Genomic DNA, 20,820 nt, shown 5'->3' with positions numbered 1-20,820 from the left:
ACCTCCTCGCTGTCTGCGTGTGTCACTGCCTGCTGCTGGTGGAGCCTCTACACTACTTGCGCTGTCTCACTGTCTACATGACGGCTCACCAGATCCTTGGTTAACAACGTGTTAATGCGATGAACCTGGAATGCATTGATTATGGCTGACCTACGGATGTCACTCGCTGTCCTGGTTGTTCACACTGTCCTATACACAGCCTGCCAGGGTGAGTAACTTACTGTTTGTTTTGTCTGAGGACTGTCGCTACCGCTGTGGAGCCGACGCTCCGCGAAGTTAGCTGCTAGCTAGCGCTAAACTAACCATCATTAACCAGAAAAAAACAGGTCAAACCTCCTGCTGTCGATACGGGGAGCCTTTCACTGCATGTTTATAAATCATGTTATGTTATCTGTCTATCTATGTTATCTCGTCCACGTCGAGGTTTGTTAGGTGAGTCTGATACAGCAGGTAAAATAGGAGCTCAGGTAGCAGTCTGTTTATACTGAGAGCTACCTTAAACACCAGTTCCTGTATGCGTCCTTTAAAAGCATCCAGGTATCAGGCACCTTTGAAAAAATGGCTTAAAGTGTTGATGCAGAATCGATTTAATGAAATTACTCGTGGGTAGGAGTGATGCGTTGATGAAACTCTGCTAATCTTCTAGCTACAAAGGTAGTAATGTGTGCATTATAGCCTATTGGAGTAATGCTGGACAGTAGGGATTAAATCATGATCATGGGAGCGATTTTGCAATTACTTTATATGGCGCTATTGATGATGTGTATCATAATATGATATAGCCCAACTGGCATTTAATTGTCCTTAGATGAGATGGTCACATGGGGCATGTCTGCTTTGTGCATTCATCTGAAAATGCTGCTTCACGATGAAGTCTGATGTTCATAATATATTTTCCATCACATATTGTGTTTCTGCAAAAGTTTATTTTTAATTTATTAGTTTTTAGTATATTGAAATGCTCTAGACAGCAAACTAATGCTAGTTATTGATGTTATTACATTAGAAAATAGTTCCAAAAACTTGGCGGACATTTTTTTCTTGTTTTTTCTTTAACTTGTTGAAAGCTTTCAGTGTGGTTGAAAACAGGAAAATTAAAGTGAACAAAGTCGGTGGCTCAGCCTGCCAAATTCCTGTGCTGATTATGAAGGCTTGTGTCACTGAAAAAAGCAAAGTAGCATGCTTCCATTGTAAATTACTTTACCCACTTGAAAAGTTTTATAGGTAGCCATCTTTGCTTTTGCATTTCTATTTTATTTAATTTTTTTGTCAGACACGGTAGCTTTGTGCCGCTTGACATCTTTGTGGTTTCAAACACAACAATGTATATTAAAATTGTGACATTTCTAGCTTTGGAAAATCTGAAATGTCAGTCTTGTTTCATGTTTAGTCAGCGTTTATCTTCCTTTTTTCTTCTGTGGTTCTTCTATTTCTTGCGTCCAGTATGTGTGGGCATCGTGTGAGTCAGCACTACAAAATACATTGTAGCCCATTATATTTCCCCCTTTATCTCCTGGATGTGTGGCTTTCTTGTTGTTGTTGTTTTTATCAATCCCATCCGGCACACAGGCTGTTGAAAGGTCATTTTCCCACTGAGAATTCCCTGGCAGCTCTTTGAGAATAACTGGAATGCCACATCCCATTCTTGCCTAAATAGCATTACTCCATTTCAGATGAACCCAGTCTCTTGGTTGCCTAATTATACTAAGCGAGTTATTAAAAAAAAAAAGAAAAAACACTCTCCTGCACCTAATGCAATGACTGCACTTTTAACACTTCCTCTACTTCATATTTTTAGCACTTTGCATTGAGATATTTAGTTATGCGGTATATTTTGGTTCGCCATCCTTGGCAGGAAGTAGCCTTAAACAGATCCCCCCACAAACCAGTAAGAAGCCAAAAAGGGAAATAGCTGCATGTTAAACAGCAAAGCTGATCATTTAAAAAATATTTAGGCTTTATTTATGGCTTTATAAGTTGTAGTAGATAGTAAAGCTGTATGCCAAATTACCAATACCAATATCAGTTCTTCACAGGTGTACTACATGTACCAAATCATCAAAATCTTCATTACTTTAAGCTCACAGGAAATATAACCACACAGTAACATGTGCTTTCAATCAAACTGCAGCTTTAAAAAGGTGAAAAACAGACCTTTTTTGAATGATTTAAAGTAGTATGTATGTTTCTGAGATTTTCCTGAAGCTGCCTCACCACCCTCTCAAAGCACATTTCCATCATGCAATGTATTTTAGGAGAAGAGTGTGCTTATTTACAGGGCACAGTACCTCCTTTGAGGTGTTTTAATGTCTCCTGACATGCTAAAACCAGCCTACAATCCTCACATATTTGTGTGAGGTTTTGGGACACAGCGGTAAGTCTTCAGGCTGTTGCTGCCCCCTGCTGTGTATTATAGGAGCTGTAAAATTCTCTCTAACTCTTCAGTACTTAAACAGTTTTGTGCCAGCGGGTCACAGTTCGCTTGACTTCATGCAAGCTAATGGTCTTGCAAATGTTTTGCTATGTCTCTTCAGCTCTGTGGTGTAACTGCACCACTCCTCTGTGTAAGAAGTCTGACTTCCAGTGTGAGACCGATGGGGCCTGCACGGCTTCCACCATCTTCAGCAATGGAAAACAGCAGCACAGCCGCGGCTGTATCCCACAGGAAGATCTCGTGCCCCCTGGAAAACCGATCTACTGCCTCGGTGTAGAAGGCTACCTATACACGCAGTGCTGCTACACCGACTACTGCAACAGCATTGACCTCAGAGTACCCACTGGTGAGATTCACATTTAGTTACCTGTACTGTTTATATCACCAATGTCTGTGAAAGTCTGCTGTGCTAAATTAAAATTACATAGTGTTAAATGTCCTGCCTGTTCAGTGATCCCTCCAAAAGAAATCCACATAATATTCCACATTGGGAATCACCAGTAAAATTTAAATCAAAGCTGTGGGAAGTAGGGGGACAGGTTCTAGTCAGCTGTTTGCATATAGCCTTATTGTATTTCTTGACTGTCTTAAAAGACTTTGTAGTTGCAATGAATGCAACTCATTTACTCACATGCGTCTCTACAGAGGTTTAATTATTCTGGTGTCTTGGAGTTAAAATATAGTGTGTATATTTTTCCCAGCTGTGCGGATGAGTTCACTGAAGTTTTGGCTGTTTACCAAACAAAACAGAATAATTTGGATATTTTAAAGAAAATGAGCCTTTACAGGATTAATTTGCAATTACTCTAATTCAATATTTTTGTGATGCTTTTTCTTCCATTCCATTGTGACTCCATCAGAAATCGGGGGAGGCTACGGCCCGGGTGGGACATGGAGGCTCGTGGAACTGGTTGCTGTGATCGCAGGGCCGCTGTTCCTGCTGTGTCTGCTACTGTTGGTGGGTGCGTTCATATATCATTATCACCGGAGGGGCTACAACCACAGGCAAAGGCTGGAGGTGGAGGATCCGTCCTGTGACCATCTCTACCTGGCCAAAGACAGATCCCTGGAGGATCTCCTTTGCAATCTATCCACGTCTGGTTCAGGCTCTGGTCAGTACGCAGTTTGGTGGTGGAACTGCAGCCTGACAGTCATGTTGTGGATCTTCATCAGCTGGTATCTAGTAATCTTTTTCTATTGTCATTTTTTTTTCTGGGCAGGTCTCCCTCTCTTTGTCCAGCGGACTGTAGCCAGAACAATCGTCCTGCAGGAGATCATTGGTAAGGGGCGTTTCGGGGAGGTGTGGCGAGGACGCTGGAGGGGTGGCGACGTGGCTGTGAAGATTTTCTCATCCAGGGAAGAGCGCTCCTGGTTCCGTGAGGCTGAAATCTACCAGACGATCATGCTTCGCCATGAAAACATCTTGGGCTTTATAGCTGCTGACAACAAAGGTGCAACCCAGTTATATGCAATATTTAATTTATTTAGTCAAAGAAACACAGTTCATCTTTTCAGCAGTTTACAAGACCTTATTATGCATTTTTGTTTCACTGTGCTGTATAATAACTAGTTATCCTAAAGTAAAATGATCATTTCTCGAGTATCTTCATTTATATGTCTCTCCCTTAGACAACGGGACGTGGACTCAGCTGTGGTTGGTGTCAGATTACCACGAGTACGGCTCTCTGTTTGACTACCTAAACCGCTACTCCGTCACTACCGAGGAAACGATCAAACTGGCACTATCAGCTGCGAACGGCCTCGCACATCTGCACATGGAGATTCTTGGAACGCAAGGTAGTGTTTGTTATTCTATTGTGTAATCATGTTAATTCTATTTATGTGTCCTAGATTACACTTTCAGTAAATATGCAGTTTTTTACGTATGTTTCAGGTACTACATGTAAACTTCTGCCTTGAGTAAATAGCCTTCCTTGTTCTTCTGTATTGTGGCTGTGTTTGGAGTCTTTGTCATAAGATGATCAAGACACCTCCCTGATAGTATTGTTTTAGATAAAGAGTCTCTTTCCTGTACAGCCACAGTCACAGTAATGACGCAGTAACATAGAGGCAGGTCAAGTTTACTTTCTCATTTATACTCACCAGCCAGGCAAACCTGTTCAGGTGTTCCATATCTCCATATCTAATCAGCCAATTACATGGCTCGACTGCATGCATTTAGGCATGTAGACATGCTGAAGTTCAAAGTCTTTTAACATGGCATGGTCAGATGGGCTGGTCTGAGTATTTCAGAAACTGCTGACCTGCTGGGGATTTCCCACACAAACATCTCTATAGTTGGTGTGAAAAAAGAGAAACAATACAGTGAGCAAGACATTTGGAAGAAAATGTCTGGTTGATGCTGGAGGACCGAGGAGAATGGCCAGACTGCTCTCAGCTAATAGGAAGGAAAAAGTAATTCAAATAATCATGTATTACAGCCAATGTGTGCAACTTTCAATGCACAACGCGTCAAACATTAAAGCAGGAAACTGAGGCCACATTACACACTGGCTCAACAAAATTGCACAATAGAAAAACAGGAGATTAATTTCATGAATGTGCAGCAACTGTGTGATCATGTGATCTGTCATATCAGTATGGACAAACATTTCTGAGGAGTGTTTTACTGCACCTTGTTGAATCTGTCACACAAAGAATTAAGGAAGTTCTGAAAGTAAAAGGGCCAACCCAGGACTAGGAAGGTGTACCTAATAATTTGTCTGGTAAATGTATTCATGTAGAAACGACTGGCAGTTCAGAACATCAGTTTTCTGACTTATGTTTAAACTGGTATGCTGTAATTCAGTTTCATAAGCCAGTGAATTTAAGCATTGCTTGTGTGCACCTCCCTTACACTCTGTGCATATCTGCGTTATCAAAAAGTGCTTTGATCAACACCTTTTATCACTTCCACAGTAGTTTTAACTTTGCCTCCCCCAGCCACAGACAGGAAAAAGGCATCGGGCGTTGACAGCTGGACTTTTCCGTTTTTTGCAAGACTCTGACGTAACTGGCTTGAGTCAACAGACTATGTCACAACCTGATATTTAAATGTTACTCACAGAGATTGTGCACTGACAAAGGCGACTGTGATATTTTGTAATGTTTTGCATATTTTGGTTAATCAAAGAACAATGTTTTTTTTGTTGAATGGGTGTGTAAGCCGTGTTAAGTTACAAAACAGCTGCTTTTCAGTGATTTATGTTCCATTTTTTTTAAGGCTTGGTCTCACCTATACTTATCTTTGAACATTTTTCTCTGTTGAGTCTGCTTGATCATAAATTGTTGCAAAAGTGGAGGAGTAATTCTAACTTGTAGTAAATGAAAGTTTAAAAAAATGGTACTTGCACGAACAGGCTCTATTTTCATGTTGACAAAACAATTAGATGCAGAAGAAAGTATTAACAAGTGACTGTTTTCCTTCATGTCATGATAGGAAAGCCAGGCATCTCCCATAGAGACTTGAAGTCCAAGAACATCCTGGTGAAGAAGAACTGCACCTGTGCCATTGCCGACCTGGGCTTGGCTGTCCGTCACGACTCTGCCACGGATACGATCGACATCGCGCCCAATCAGAGAGTGGGAACCAACAGGTCTTTCTCATCTGCTGACTTAACGCTGACCATCGTTTCTCACAGATATCTTCTGACATCTTTCCCAGAATATCCCTTTATCCTTTACGCCAGCACAAACCAGGACTGTGTTTATGTTCCCCAGGTACATGGCCCCAGAGGTTCTCGATGAGACCATAAACACAAGACACTTCGAATCATTCAAATGTGCTGACATCTACGCTTTAGGCCTGGTCTACTGGGAAATTGCACGCCGCTGTAACAGTGGAGGTTGGACTCTCTTTGTTTTCTCTTCGGATACTTGAACTGCCTTGTTTGTTGTTGTTATTTTTTTCCTCTCGTTGGATATGCCAGAGACTATGGAACGCCAGGACTGCCATAATGAATTAATTAAATACACCATTAAATAATTAATGAAATGTGTCAATAATTAATTAAAATTGGAATTAATTAATTAAATAAATAGTTATGACACATGTAATTAATTAATTATTGACACATTTAATTAATTATTTATGTATTTCACATTTTAATTAATTATTGACACATTTAATTAATTAATTATTGACACATTTAATTAATTATTTATGTATTTCACATTTTAATTAATTATTGACACATTTCATTAATTATTGACACATTTAATTAATTATTTAATGATATATTTATTTATTTCATTTTGGCAGTCCTGACGCCTGGCTCTCGTCATGAAATAATTTTATCTGTCAGCCTCACCCATCAAACTCAGGGGGCGGGGTTAACGCTGCCCATGCAGCTTCTCTAACATTTGATTGGTTGCCGTGCAAAGTAAGTCAAAACAGGTCGATCCTAGAAAATCGATTGCTTGTGTTGACTTGGGGCAGCCAGTTATCCCAGAATGCAGATCAAATCACAGGCAGCAACGGTGGTGGTGTAGTTTTAAAATACCCCGTTTTTCTGTCACCAGCTACACTTTTAACAGTGTTTTAGCCGCGAATGTCGCGACGTATGTCTGGTCAGGTTGTCAACATAGAACATGTTTGCAAAAGTGCTCAGATGTTTTCAGAGATTTCACTAGCTCTGCTAACAGTTAGCATGCAGAGTGCACCGAGGGGGTTACGTTAACCGGTTTGTTTACATATTCCACTCTCCGTGTTCCACATGTTGCATTCGCAGATTCTCATTTTCACCGAACGATCGTCTCTTTCCCCCTGGTCTTGTGTCTCTGTGCTTCTGTAACATAAAGAACGAGCTGACATTTTTCTCACGAAACCAGCGATCAGCTCAACAGACCCTCAGTTTACCTGCATGCATCCTCCTCCTCATCTGTCAGCTGTTTAACACCTGCTGCTAATTCAAGAAACACGCCTACGTTACCTGGTGATAGTCACAATTTAACTGGGCAGCCGGTGCTCGATATAACGCAATGTCAGCGCATTTTTCTGCACAAGATAAGTAAATATAGTGTTTTCCCCGAGCGCAGAGCTGCTGGAGCTCGTTTCCTTACAGAGCACTTTATAGGCGAACCAGCTTCATCAGCGGCTGATGTCCAATCACCGGCACACAGCTTTCAAACCTCAGCTGAGTTTTAGCTCTCAGTGGTTAAACGCTGGACTCCATTCACTCAGGTTCTGTCTGTCGGGTCACGTTTACTTCGCTGTTTTATTTACAACTGAGCAAATCGGTTTGGCTGAGGTTAAAGTTACGTTTCATAACTGCATAGTTTCACAGACGTTTAATGGTTCACTGGCACATGTGTTAGACTGAACTATCATCTAAATATCATCTGTTTTTTAATAGTTATTCAACTGTATTCTAAGCACCAGCTGTCTGTTAGAATGTGATTTTTTTTCTCTCTCTGTTGGCAGAGGTATAAAAATGCGCAGGAAAATCTGACGTGCATGGCAAACTTCACCGACGATATTTAGGGAGGAATAAACACACATCAAACATAAATGAACCATTTGTCTGTCTCCATAATTGAGAGAATTTTCTCTTCTTATGTCAACACTCTCTCTCTTTTTTTTTGCTTTTTTTTTGCTTTTTCGGTCATGTTATGTTTACCTGTCAAAGGCTTGTTACAAACTATGAAACACATCGTGCAGACTTCTGGATGTTAGAAGAAAACTAATACTGCTCATGAATGAGACTAAAGGCAGGAAGGTGTCCTTTAAAACTAAACATGTTAATAGGACCTCCCTGTTTATATCATAGTTTATGATATAGCACGTGTATTTCAGTAATAGCCTGCTGAGGCCACTATACGTGCTGGCCTCATATCAAATGTGAAGGCAGACTGAGTCTATGTTTGACGTTTGTTTATATCTAATCTTCCTTTTCAAACATTTAAACAGCAGCGAGTCTGCAGCTGAGGGAATACAAATTCAAATTGTCGGAACAGGTTTGCTCGGTTCTTGGATTCATTTGGTGATTTATTAAATGTATAACTGTTATTCTAATCTGCTGCTGAGTCTCTTACACTTTTCTTTATGCTGTATATTTTCACGTCTCTGGAATAGTTGGCAGTTAGATAGTCAGCTGGGAAACTTTGTGTTAACTCGTGGAGCTGAGGATATCGTGGATATGCTGACCTCGCTGCGTGGTGTACAGAGCGAGGTCAGCATGATTAATATTCACAATAAAAATATTAGCCGAACATCATGAAGTCTGTATGTGTTTCACAGTGTCGAACAACCTTTGTACAGTTAAAGCCAGCAGTTACTACATGACAGAAACACCAACGTTATCTCTTTTATGTGTTTATACACAGGTCACGCTGATTACTGAACAAAAACCCAAAGATCAGATGTTAAACAGATTTATTTGCTCTCTCTCCTCCTTAAACATGTTTTTAATGTTAGTTATAATTCAGAATTGGCGACTGAAACACGTAGGACACATAAGAACATCAGGAAATAAAACACCGATAAATATAACCTCAGTAAAAGAAGTCAGCGGGGGTTACTACAGCTGTGTACCGGGGCCTGCGCTTTGTCGGTGGGATTGCTTGCGAGGCGAGCGGGTCTATCCCACGCTTTGCCGTGAGACTGGGCAGACATCTCCGAAATCATCGAAGCACTTTTGCAAAGAGGCTGTATCTTGACAAACCGACCAGACACATGAAGATTAAACCACTACATTCTCGGCTAAAAAAATATTAAAACGGTATTTGGTAACACACAAACAGGGTTTTTCAAAGCTCAGTTCTGTTAACTTCCACATGCCGGTTGTTGTGTGCTAGAAACAATGGCCACCAGGCCAAAGCAATGGTTTTGACTCGATCAGCGTTAACCCCGCCCCCTGAGTTTGATGGGTGAGGCTGACAGATAAAATTATTTCATGATGAGAGCCAGGCGTCAGGACTGCCAAAATGAAATAAATAAATATATCATTAAATAATTAATTAAATGTGTCAATAATTAATGAAATGTGTCAATAATTAATTAAAATGTGAAATACATAAATAATTAATTAAATGTGTCAATAATTAATTAATTAAATGTGTCAATAATTAATTAAAATGTGAAATACATAAATAATTAATTAAATGTGTCAATAATTAATTAATTACATGTGTCATAACTATTTATTTAATTAATTCCAATTTTAATTAATTATTGCCACATTTAATTAATTATTTAATGGTGTATTTAATTAATTCATTATGGCAGTCCTGGCGTTCCATAAGAGACGGCACTGATCTGACCTCACACTATTCTGTGTTATCAGGTATCCATCAAGAATACCAGCTGCCCTACTATGATCTGGTACCGTCTGACCCGTCCATAGAGGAGATGAGAAAAGTGGTGTGTGACCAAAAGCTTCGACCCAATATTCCAAATTGGTGGCAGAATTACGAGGTATGAAAATTAAGTTCAAATCGAACTAAAATCTGCACTTACATCAGAAAGATCTTACTTTTGCAGTTTGGGCCTTTATTTATATTTCTAATTATAACATTGCATTCATCATCTTAAACTAACAGTGTAACCTCCACTTAGGTTCTTTGCTTGTGGTGTTTCTGAACTACACTGTTGGCTTTGTTACAGCTAGGACAACACATAATAGAGTTCATTCATTTCCAAGATTCACTAGTTTGTGAGTCTTTTAGTAATTTCTGTGCAGCTCCATGTGTAGCGTGATAAAGCATAGTTTCCCCCACCAGAGAGCAATGATTACTTTAGTTTGTTAGACTGAGGCCACACCTCTTTATCTTTAAATACACACATTTGTGAAAGAGGTAAAGAGAGCTCACTAAATTCCAGTGTGGTACTGTAACAGGATGCTAACAGTCAATTCATGAAATCAGCTGTAAGTGGTATCATAGCAAAGTGGATGCATTTAGGAACTACAGCAGCTCAGCCGCAGAGTGGCAGACCATGTAGAGTTACAGAGCAGGGTCACCAAGAGCTCTTCAGCAGAAAAACTGTGCATTAGGGGCTTCGTGGCATGGGTTTGCATGGCTAAGCAGAACGTGTGGAGGCACTCTGGTATTTTTGTTTGCATACATTGCAAATCTTGATCACAGTTCCCAAAAAATCCACATTTGTTGAGATTTTTTTTTAAGCCAATCATGAAAACTTTTTAAGTTTAAATGATATTTTTCACAATGATCTTATGTTTTTGTTTCAGTTTGTTATATATATTTCCGTGTTGCCTTTTCCGTAATGTGTACAGATCATTGGTGATCTGCATTCATGCTGAATCTGATAGCCCAAACTACAAAAATAAGACCCAGAATGAAATAAACCGGGTTATTATTAAAACTGCTTTTCTACATTGTTTTGATTCTTATTAGTGTTTTATGTGAATGAATTAGGGTAATCTGATACTTGTATTCTTCAGTATAAAGTAGCACTCAAATGCTGTTCATAGAGTGTCTGAACTACTTTGTGTCATCACCACCATTATTTATATTGCAATACAAGCTCTTAAGCCTTACTGGTGTTTTCCTTGTGCTTATCAGGCCTTGCGGATCATGGGTAAAATCATGAGGGAGTGCTGGTATGCTAACGGAGCTGCACGCCTGACGGCCTTGCGCATAAAAAAGACGCTGTCCCAGCTCAGCATTCAGGAGGACATTAAAATCTGAGCATGTGTGAGACAGCAGAGCACTGAAGAGGACCCGGCCCCTCCATCCAGACTGAGAGGAAGGGGTCGGGCCTTCTAAAGAGATGGCACAATGAAGAGTGGCACTTTGTAAAATTTTACCGCACAGACACTTCTGTCAGGTTTGAAACCACTTTATTTCTGACAAACCCTACCTCGCTTTACCCAGCCAAAACATACAGGAACACCTTCCCTGTCTCATCCTTAGCTCCCGCTGCCAAACCTCGCCCTCTTTCCTCACCCTGTACGCTGCACTAACAGTTTCCTGAATTTCTTGTGTATGCAGTCATTAACAGCACATGTACTTAACCAAGTTACATTTTAAAAATCAGTTGCTGGTGTTTTATTGTTTCAAAGTGTGTTGACAGTAATTATTAGTTAGTAAACAGCATTTGCTTGTTTTGTCTTAGCAGAAGAGCATTAACTCATTTATACTGATTCTGTTATATCAGTAATTGAACACTGTGCGGGAGCTTGTGGGCTATCTGTGTAGGTTAATTCCTGCCATACCTGCAGCATTCAAAGGAAGATTTTATTGATACCAGTGTCATAGAGATCAGGACTCCTGGTACCCTTCAGCCCAGGAGAAATGAGGCCTGCACAGTTTTTACTGTTTCATTCTCTCAGAGTCTGAACACAGTGCAGAAACAAATAGAAAAAAGACTGTGGGGGACTCCTTTGTGAGTTTGTTATGAGATTGAAATGATTGCTAATAGGAACAGATAAGCTGTGAGTAATATTTACATTTCCTGATTCCTGACATATTGCATTGCTTAGAAATCCTTTAGCACAAATAATTCACCTGATTTTAGTCTGTTCACATTTAGAAAAGTACATATTTAGGAATTATTAAACATCACTAGGATGAAGGGCAGCAGCTACTGCTGACTTTGATCTTCATTAGCTTCAGACCACTCACGTAAAATACAAGATGCATGCAGATCCATGTGTTGTATGTTAGTATCATAGTCTCCTGTTATGAATGCATAACCTCAGATAAGCTTGTATACACAACATTCAGATATTACACTGCCCCTTGAGTGCAGTCCAGAATCCATGTTTAAGCTCATATTTTATACTCTTACAGCATGTCAGAGGTTTTTTTTTCCCCCCAGGGCACTTTCCTCCTGATCAAGTATATTTACTGCACTGCACATACACTAGCCTTTTAAGGTGATACTTCAGTTTAGGTCTGAGTGTGTTTTTAGATGACTTTTTTAGCCTTTTTTTGTTTTTTTGTAAAGACAAATATTTACCAAATTACTTTGTGACCTGTGAAGTAACATCATTGTAGTTGTCAGGTGACCTGCTTATAGTACTTTATTACTGCCAAGCAGTATAAGTTAAATTCATATTTCTTTCTGTGCCCCCGTACCCCCATCATGCTATACCTCCTTAATGTGCATATTTTGCCTTATGTATATCACTTCACTCTTAACATTGTCAGAAATCACTGCATTTTTTTTTATGTATTCAGGAAAAATGTGCACTTTCTGTCTTGAGCTGTATGCAGATTCTGCAGGTACTGTTTGCATGTATTCATGTGAAGTCTGACAGACCAATTGTGCACTACTACTGACCTCGCTGCATTAACACCAACCTTTTCTCAGAATCATCTCCGGCCACGGCCTCCAGTGTTTAAAATCACGCCACTGAAAACGAGAATGTTTACACAAATCATGCCAGTCAGATGACCTACCTTTCTGACTGAAAATTGTAAAGATAATTTTGCTTTTCTTTAATCTCTGGGAGAAAGAAGTGTTGAAACTAAATACTGCTGAAATGCCTTCGTGTTAGCTCACATTTTTTTTCCAACCTGTGTTGTTTTTTTTTAAAAAGACCGGGGAGCTCTACTGAATGTGAAGCATATTTATACTTTCTTTGTTTGCCTTACAACTTAAAAGTGAATATTGCGTTCAGTGTTTTTAATACTTCGGTGTCTGTATCCCTTTGAAGGAACGCTGGAGTGAGAGTCAAAACAAAACAAATAACAAAAAAAAAAAATATATATATATATAGGTATTATATTACATGTTGTAAAACTCTGTTTATGTTATTGAAATTATTCTACTTAAAAAAAATCCTCCAGGACAATTATCATGTAACATTCAACACAAATGTAATAAATTCAGTCATTTTCCTATGTGGTGTCCTATTTCATTTTCGTCACCCTCCCCACTCAAAGAAATATTTTTATACTCAAAGGGGGTCGAGGATTGTATTCATGTGAGAAATTAGCCACTGAAAAAGTTAGAATAAATACAAGCACTCTTAAAGAACCTTTATTGCTCATTGTTTAAATTATAATATCACTGTAGATTAGTACAAAAACTGTGCAGTTACATAGTTGTACACAATCCATTTCACATATCCTAAAACAGGAAGTGTGACATGTTCCTCACTTTATCTTCTTTAGAAAATAGAAAACGCTGGTATGTAGTGATTTTGATAAAGTCAGTCCTCTAAACGCAAAAAAACCCATAAAAACTACATAAACCTATAACAGCCGATGTTCTGACACAGTAAATAAATCACATCAACACAACACAGAACAAAGAAAACAAAAGTAGAATAACTGAAAGTAATGGTCAAATTAACAAAGTAGGACTGTTTTTTTAACAGAATGAGATTTTGGAGCACTGAAGCCATAAGCAGATCCCTTTACGACTAATAATGACACCGGGGTGTGTGTGTGTGTGTGTGTGTGTGTGTGGGGGGGGGTCTCTTGAGTAAAGTATAGAATCCATTACACATGCAGTTATAAGACAACACACTAAAATGGCAAAATATAACACCTATAAATATCCGGAGACAAGCACTCAAAGAGGATACAGCACAGTTAATGGTTGTCTTCAACAGCAAATTCATTTTAGACTTCACTCTAAGTGCTCTTCCAGGTTTGCTTCGTGGCTGTCTGGCTACACAACAGATTGAACTCTGAGGCCTTGGATTCTTTACAGAAACCTCATTCAGGTGTTTTGGGGGAAACTTATCAGGCCAAATAATGGTTCATTCTTAACTGAAAGGTACTGAGTGGCTGTTTTCCAGTGACTCAAAATTTGGCTCAATTTACAGGAGGTTCTGTATAAGCTGTAGAACCAAAAAAATATTTTATATAGTTTAAAATTCACAATATTTTGGTTTCTGTAGACAAATAGAATTATTCATGGGTAAATTACAAAAAAAACAAAACAAACAAAAATTATTGATAGAACTTCCATTTGCTGTCATAATTCCCCTCTTACAGGCTTGGTTATCTCCTCTCCTATGCTCTGGTGTCACCTTTAAAATGTGCAGCCTTTCATTTTTTTGAGTAACTTTTCCAATTTGTCCCTGTAGGCAGAAAAATCAAATAATCACTTCAAGTTTATGTTCAGTGAATCCCCCTTATATAAAAAAAATAAAAAAATAGGTAGGCTTCAGTACAGAAGTGTACGTACTCTATTCTCTATCTGTAAGCACTAAGGCTTGGAGGATATCCGAAAGGGAGACGATTCCCTTCACCACCTCGTGCTCATCCACTACCACCAGCCTGTGCACCTGCAGGGAACACAAGAACATCGTTGGTGTTACACTTATCTCAGCAAGGTACCATTTTTACATAAGGAACGTGGAGAGAAACTGGTGTAAGACAAACTGTACACAGACAGCAGCTTTGATAGCAGAAGTAACAAAGAGTTGTTTTTTTTTAATATGATTTCAAATTATGTTTTGAAACAATTATGACAAGAGGTGTGCACACAAATACCACACAAAAAGGCCCCGGCATGGATTCAAATGCAGGATGTTCTTGCTGTGAGGCAAACGGGGGTGTGCTATTATTTATTATGGTGCTGATTTTTTTTAATGTATACTTAGTTCTTTAACTGAGTAGTTTGGAATAAATCACAAATTTAACAATACCTATTTTGTCCATCTACATGGCCTTGCTGCAAACCCTCGGTTTATCCTCTTTTTGAAACAATGTAGTAATATGCTAATTAGACATGTGGTAATACTGATTATAATCCTAATCCTCATTCATCTCATAGTGAGCCTTGATACAGCCTCTGAATTTCTCCTCTGCCTGAAACAAACAGCTTTAGCATCTTTCCCTTTAAGGCCACCCTCTCTTTAGCCAGCCTTCTCCTGATTTGCTGCACCTCTCAAACAGAATGTTTGAACAGCAGGTGGGTGAGGCTTCTATAGTCACAGGCAGAGCTGTGTTCCTACAATGACCATCACAGGGATATCACCTCTCACTGAAATCATACTAATAATGTGAACAAATAATGTGTACATCCTCTTCTCACCTCAGCCTCCACCAGTCTGTTGATAATGGCCTCGAGGGTGTCATGCCTGTTGCATGTCAGCACTCCTTCAAAGTACTGTGAGCGATGCTGCAAGGCTTTGGTCACCGTCACATCCAGGTTGTTGTACGTCTTTTCTGCTGCTAGATTCTGTAAAAAGACATGCTCTTATATGATGCTTCTAATGCATTGTTCATGATTTACTGTCATCATAAAAGTGCATTTATGGTGTCACAGACAGCACAATGTGCCCTGTCAGATGGTGGTGAGACACCTAAACAGCATGCAGTGAGTGCTTATAACTTACTATAACATCAAATTTTGAGTAAATGTCCACCACTCGACCTGCGAGACAGACACAGCACAATGGAGCATAAAATTCAAGATTTCTGAGATGGTTAATGGAAAACCAACAGGGGCATCATTTCAGTCAGTCCTCATACCTTTGTCATCAACAACAGGGAGCGCTGACACTCTCTGCTCAACAAAAATACCCAGAGCTGTGTAGAGCGGTGTGTCTGCACGGACCACTGCTATGTTCTTGAAAGTCCCGATATTCAGTTCTTCTAAAGTTTGCCTCAAGAACGAGGGTTTTGGCATCTCTGCTATCTGAAAACATAACAAGCATTTTAGATAACTGAATAAAAACTGTGGGTGTTTTAGTTAAGGAAATGAGATATTCCCAGACTACTTAACTGCAGACTCTTCTCTATTCAAAACAAAAATGAAGATGGCAGATGATTTAAAGTACTTAATGCAGCTGCAGTGTGGTGAGGAGGTGAGGAGCCCCGGGGGACTTACAAAAAGCTTCAAGAACTTGAGAATCCTCTTGTGTGTGAGAATATAGAGCGTGTTCCCCGTCAGCGGGTCAATTACAGGCAATCTGTGAATCTTGTTCTTCAGCAGAGATGACACAGCATCGTACAAACTGTAACACAGAAAGTTAGTTAAAGTTATTTAGTCTGCTAAATGAGACAGAAAACGACTGAATAAAATATTATGAAGAGACACATTGATGAGCAACTTTATTAGTTACACCTGTTCAGCTGCTCATTAATGCAATTATCTAGTCAGCCAATCACATGGCAGCAGCTCAATGCATGTAGACAGATTTTACTCTGAACACTGCATGTTTGTTAGCATTTCAGAAACTGGTTATCTAATGGGATTTTCCTGCACAGACATATCTAGGGTTTTTTAATAATTAAAAAAAAACCAAAAAAAAAACCACAACACTAAAAAGGTGAAAAATGCCTCGGTGATGCCAGAGGTCAGAGGAGAATGGCCAGACTGCCTCAAGCTGATAGGAAGGTAAGAGTAACTCAAACAAACACTTTCTGCATACCAACCAAAGTATGCAGAAGAAAATCCCTGAACACACAACACACTGAAGCTTAAAGCAGAAAACACTGAAAACATCTGGAGCATCGAGAGATGAAAAATATAACAAAGATCGTCCATGACTGCCGAACAGCTAGAATCCAATATCAGACAAGAATGAGACAACATTCCTCTTCTAAAAGTCCAGCAGCTTGTCTCCTCTGTTTCCAAACTGTTGTGAAAATGAGAGGCAATGATGCAACAATGGTGTTATATAGCCCTTTAAACCGCCAATCGTGTTTTATTGTGAATCTCAGCCCATCACTACTTGCCCTATTTTTTGTTGTTGTCGGTTTTTTGGGGGGTGAAGGGGGGTGGAGGGGTTACTTTATTTTTTAGTTATTTGATTTGTATGCGAGTGTTGTGTTTATATGATTATTTGTGCAAAATGTGAATACAAAGAAGAAAAGACACACTTTTTCAAAAAAAAAAAAAAAAAAAAAAAAAAAAGGACGCTACACATAGCTAAATATGGCCATGTCCCAACATTTGAGATGCGTTGTTGACATCGAATTCAAAATTATTGTGGGTGGGTTTGCCATGTTTGGCAAACACGCATTTCATTCGTTTTTATTTAGATTTCAACACAGGATCCCAAGGTTTGGGGGAATCGAGGTTGTATACTCTAGCCTTTCCTTCTCAATAGTATATCTATGCAAAGTGATTCTGGTCAACAAACTAACATCCAAAGGGACTTTTCAGAGTTTAATATTATAGTGCAAATAAGCATTCACAAACTTAAAATAGCACATTCTGTTACTTACCTTGCATTAGGAGATATGCTAACCAGGGGCTTGAAAGAGTCTTGAAGATACACCTCTATTGGAAATAAGAAAAGACAAATATGAATTTTCCCTTTAAGATATTACAAGTACATTATGTTACATATTAATAAAGGATTTTCACCTCTCCAGGTTTCAATTTTGTGCTCTTCCAACTCATATATCTGAACCTGAAAATTTACAATAAGTGAATGGAGGGATCAAGTAATGCAGAAACGAAGAGAAAGTGCATGTTTGACCAAAAATAAGGTAAAATATACATAACTAAAACAACCGTGGATGGAGTTTAAGTTTGAGATTTAATTGGTTACATCTATTCAGTGTCTACATCTTACCAATGGAGATTTGTAATAGCGATGAAGAATGTTAATGAAGTCTGTGATGGTTAGCATACCTGCAGAGCAGAAACAGGAGTCCATTATTATTCAACTTCTTTTTTTTTTTTTTTTACTTTTAGTGCAACAGAGCCAAATGAAAGTTACTCTTACCAACGAAACACTGCTTCTTGCTATCCCATAAAGGCGCAGCTCGCACCCCGTTAGAAACAAGAGCAAAAAAGGCCTTTTTCACCTGAGGATGAATTGCACAACAGATTAAAGCTATACTAGATCATGAAAAATATATGTATTTAATTTAGGGCTTTTGTTTTACCTGAAGTGATGTATCAAACACAACTAATTTGGAGCTGGTGGGCACAAGGTCATAACAACGATGGGACTTCATAAACCTGGTGTACACATTGTGTTCTGGATCTACAGGAATGAGAATCAGCTGTCACTATTTTCTAAAAATAACTTTCCCAGCATGACAGACTGTGTTGCAAGCCCCTTACCTTCAATGACTGGGTCCTTCTTGCTCTCAAGATCATCAATAGTTACTGGAATCTGAAAGATAACGTTTATATCACCAAATGAAGTAATATTTTTTGGTTGCGTTCTATTATATCACACCAATATTGCTCTGACGCTACAACACTTTATTTTATACATTTTAATATTTACAATTTTTGGGGCACAAAAGAGATACATCCATACAAAGCATTTCTAGAAATAACCTGATATTTCTAGAAGTGGTTATTTCTAGAAAAATGGTTGTGTTTATGTAAAGTTTCACAACCTGATATATTGGGTAAGATGTGGGAATGTCTGTTTTTGACATGCACGACAAAGTCAGATCTGAAGTTTATTGTTTGTTTTAAAGAAGTTTATCGTAGCTGATGTCGGAAAAAAGTTTAAAGACCGTGAGAAGTACAGCCCAATGAGTCCTCTGATAAACATGTATTCACTGGAAGTGTCGCTGACAGGTCAGCTGTTTCCAGAGGAGTCATGAAAACCACGAAAATGTGAACAGTTTCATTGTTTATGACTTGACTCTGAGACGTGGGTAACTGTACTTTAACACCGAGCCATAGACTGCACTTAAGCAGCTGGCTAAACATCAAACAGTATAACTTTGCAGTCAAATAAGATCCTCTGTAATTAGTGAGATAATTTTGTGATTTCTAGGTGTCCAAAAAGACTCGGTTACACTGACAAGTAACGAAACTTTGGAAAATAAATAAATAAATAAATACTATAACAGAAAGGTTAGCGGAGTATTACCTAGCCTGTCAGTCAGTTGACATTACTGAGCCTGTCGAGGTGACTTTCTATTTACGCTAAGGCTCTTAAGCTGCGTCATTATGTCGCGTATTGTTACATTTGACTGGTAATTGTGACAGGTACCGGGACTGATAATTATATCCGTTTTCCTGACAACTGACTAAGCGCAATAATAAGCGGGTTGGCCCCAACGACCACTCCACCAAGAATTTGCTCGCTAGCTAGCTTGTACCGTTAGCATGCTTCAAAAAGTCGGGTAAGTTCATTTGGTTTAAACGTGAGAAAGCTGGGTGGAAAACCTCTCTGTATATGCAAGCTACTAACTTACACACTCCATGTTCCATTCGCTGATTCGCTTCTCTGTAGCCGGTTTCGTGTGCAGCTCTCCAAACCTCGAAGGTCTTCCGCTAACTAACTAACAACGATCAGCATGAATGGTTGTGTTGTCTCTGCCGTAATTGCCGTAATATTGCCGCACTCCAGGGATGTCATTTTAGCTCTGAAGCAGGTAGCGCTCAGGAGTAAAGAATTTGTAGTTTGTTTTATTATTGTGTAAATAAAAAAGCGTTTAGGAGTCCTATGGAATATTACTTTTAAGGAAAACTGAAAAATTCCCCAACTATTTAGAGTTACTCTGTTGTCTTGGAACTCTTGCATTCAGATGCTACGTAAAGTTTGGTTGAACAAAAAAAAGTTAACGCTTAAGAAAATCTTCTCTAGTGCTTTTTGGCTCAGACAACTTCAAAAAAATAAAAAAAGGTTTTGGTTGATAAGGTATATTCAGGTATATACAGTAATATGTGGGACTCAGCCACTATTGAGCAGGATGAAGATGGGAAATTGGGGACATTGGTAAATATTGAAAAAACTGGCTGAGAAAATATGTGAGTCTTCTCAGTTTCAGTTTCAGAGCAGAATAATTAGAAGCAGCATAACCTCTAACATATAACAATAATACTATATAATAAAAGAAGAAAGTAGACTATACACGTCACAAGCATCTCTCTCTCACACACACGTACAGGATGGGCCATTTATATGGATACACTGTAATAAAACGGGAATGGTTGGTGATATTAAAGTCCTGTTTGTGGCACATTAGTATATGTGAGGGGGCAAACTCCTCAAGATGGGTGGTGACCATGGTGGCCATTTAGAAGTCGGCCATCTTGGATACAACTTTTGTTTTTTTTTCAATAGGAAGAGGGCCATGTGACACATCAGACTTATTGGTAATGTCACAAGAAAAACAATGGTGTGCTTGGTTTCATCCGGTATCCGTAGTTTCAGGTGCTGTACATCTCGTATCTTCACACTATAGACAATTGCCTTCAGATGACCCCAAAGATAAAAGTCTAAGGGGGTCAGATCGGGAGACCTTGGGGGCCATTCAACTGGCCCACGACGACCAATCCACTTTCCAGGAAACTGTTCATCTAGGAATGCTCGGACCTGGCACCCATAATGTGGTGGTGCACCATCTTCTGGAAAAACTCAGGGAACGTGCCAGCTTCAGTGCATAAAGAGGGAAACACATCATCATGTAGCAATTTCAAATATCCAGTGGCCTTGAGGTTTCCATGGATGAAGAATGGACCCACTATCGTTGTACCCCATATACCACAGCAAACCATCACTTTTGTTGTTCCAACAGTCTTGGAGGGATCCATC

The 20,820-nt window shown here is 39.1% G+C and overlaps 3 protein-coding genes across 3 annotated transcripts in view; 1 reads left to right on the top strand and 2 right to left on the bottom strand.

Annotated features, from left to right (window-relative positions):
* The window catches only part of arhgef25b (Rho guanine nucleotide exchange factor (GEF) 25b), a 40,147-nt gene extending 39,739 nt beyond the window's left edge, over positions 1-408 (bottom strand). The window contains exon 1 of the mRNA XM_082532374.1: positions 222-408. The gene's annotated coding sequence lies outside the window, so the exon portion shown is untranslated. The remainder of the gene's footprint in view (positions 1-221) is intronic.
* On the top strand, positions 7-13,240 carry LOC309706124 (activin receptor type-1B-like). The gene is made up of 9 exons (XM_082532379.1): positions 7-208; positions 2,535-2,780; positions 3,295-3,546; positions 3,655-3,885; positions 4,064-4,231; positions 5,874-6,030; positions 6,155-6,279; positions 9,718-9,848; positions 10,955-13,240. Exons 1-9 carry the CDS (start codon positions 142-144, stop codon positions 11,078-11,080), a joined length of 1,503 nt encoding a protein of 500 aa, XP_082388505.1. The 5' UTR covers positions 7-141; the 3' UTR covers positions 11,081-13,240.
* A 123-nt stretch (positions 13,241-13,363) lies between these two features.
* prkag1 (protein kinase, AMP-activated, gamma 1 non-catalytic subunit) lies at positions 13,364-19,652 on the bottom strand. The gene is made up of 13 exons (XM_082533000.1): positions 19,478-19,652; positions 18,381-18,432; positions 18,200-18,300; positions 18,037-18,118; positions 17,884-17,942; positions 17,673-17,718; positions 17,531-17,585; positions 16,188-16,314; positions 15,830-15,995; positions 15,694-15,731; positions 15,390-15,536; positions 14,538-14,637; positions 13,364-14,430 (listed from the first exon to the last, which is right to left on the bottom strand). Exons 1-12 carry the CDS (start codon positions 19,484-19,486, stop codon positions 14,539-14,541), a joined length of 981 nt encoding a protein of 326 aa, XP_082389126.1. The 5' UTR covers positions 19,487-19,652; the 3' UTR covers positions 13,364-14,430; position 14,538.
* Positions 19,653-20,820: the final 1,168 nt, after the last annotated feature.

This window comes from Aulonocara stuartgranti (assembly GCF_965226115.1).
Source record: "Aulonocara stuartgranti genome assembly, chromosome: 5".
NCBI lineage: Eukaryota > Metazoa > Chordata > Actinopteri > Cichliformes > Cichlidae > Aulonocara > Aulonocara stuartgranti.
Note: the sequence above shows the minus strand (reverse complement) of the source record. Positions and strands in the feature narration are given on the sequence as shown.

What these genes read in the sequence shown, in the direction of transcription:
- LOC309706124 (XM_082532379.1), top strand. Translation starts at nt 142, where the DNA reads ATGGCTGACCTACGGATGTCACTCGCTGTCCTGGTTGTTCACACTGTC. An exon ending in TATAGCTGCTGACAACAAAG is followed by an intron (nt 3,886 to 4,063) that starts GTGCAACCCAGT and finishes TCTCTCCCTTAG; the next exon opens with ACAACGGGACGTGGACTCAG. An exon ending in GGAGATTCTTGGAACGCAAG is followed by an intron (nt 4,232 to 5,873) that starts GTAGTGTTTGTT and finishes ATGTCATGATAG; the next exon opens with GAAAGCCAGGCATCTCCCAT.
- prkag1 (XM_082533000.1), bottom strand. An exon ending in AGCATATCTCCTAATGCAAG is followed by an intron (nt 16,315 to 17,530) that starts GTAAGTAACAGA and finishes TCTGTGTTACAG; the next exon opens with TTTGTACGATGCTGTGTCAT. An exon ending in ACTCAAAATTTGATGTTATA is followed by an intron (nt 15,537 to 15,693) that starts GTAAGTTATAAG and finishes GTCTTTTTACAG; the next exon opens with AATCTAGCAGCAGAAAAGAC.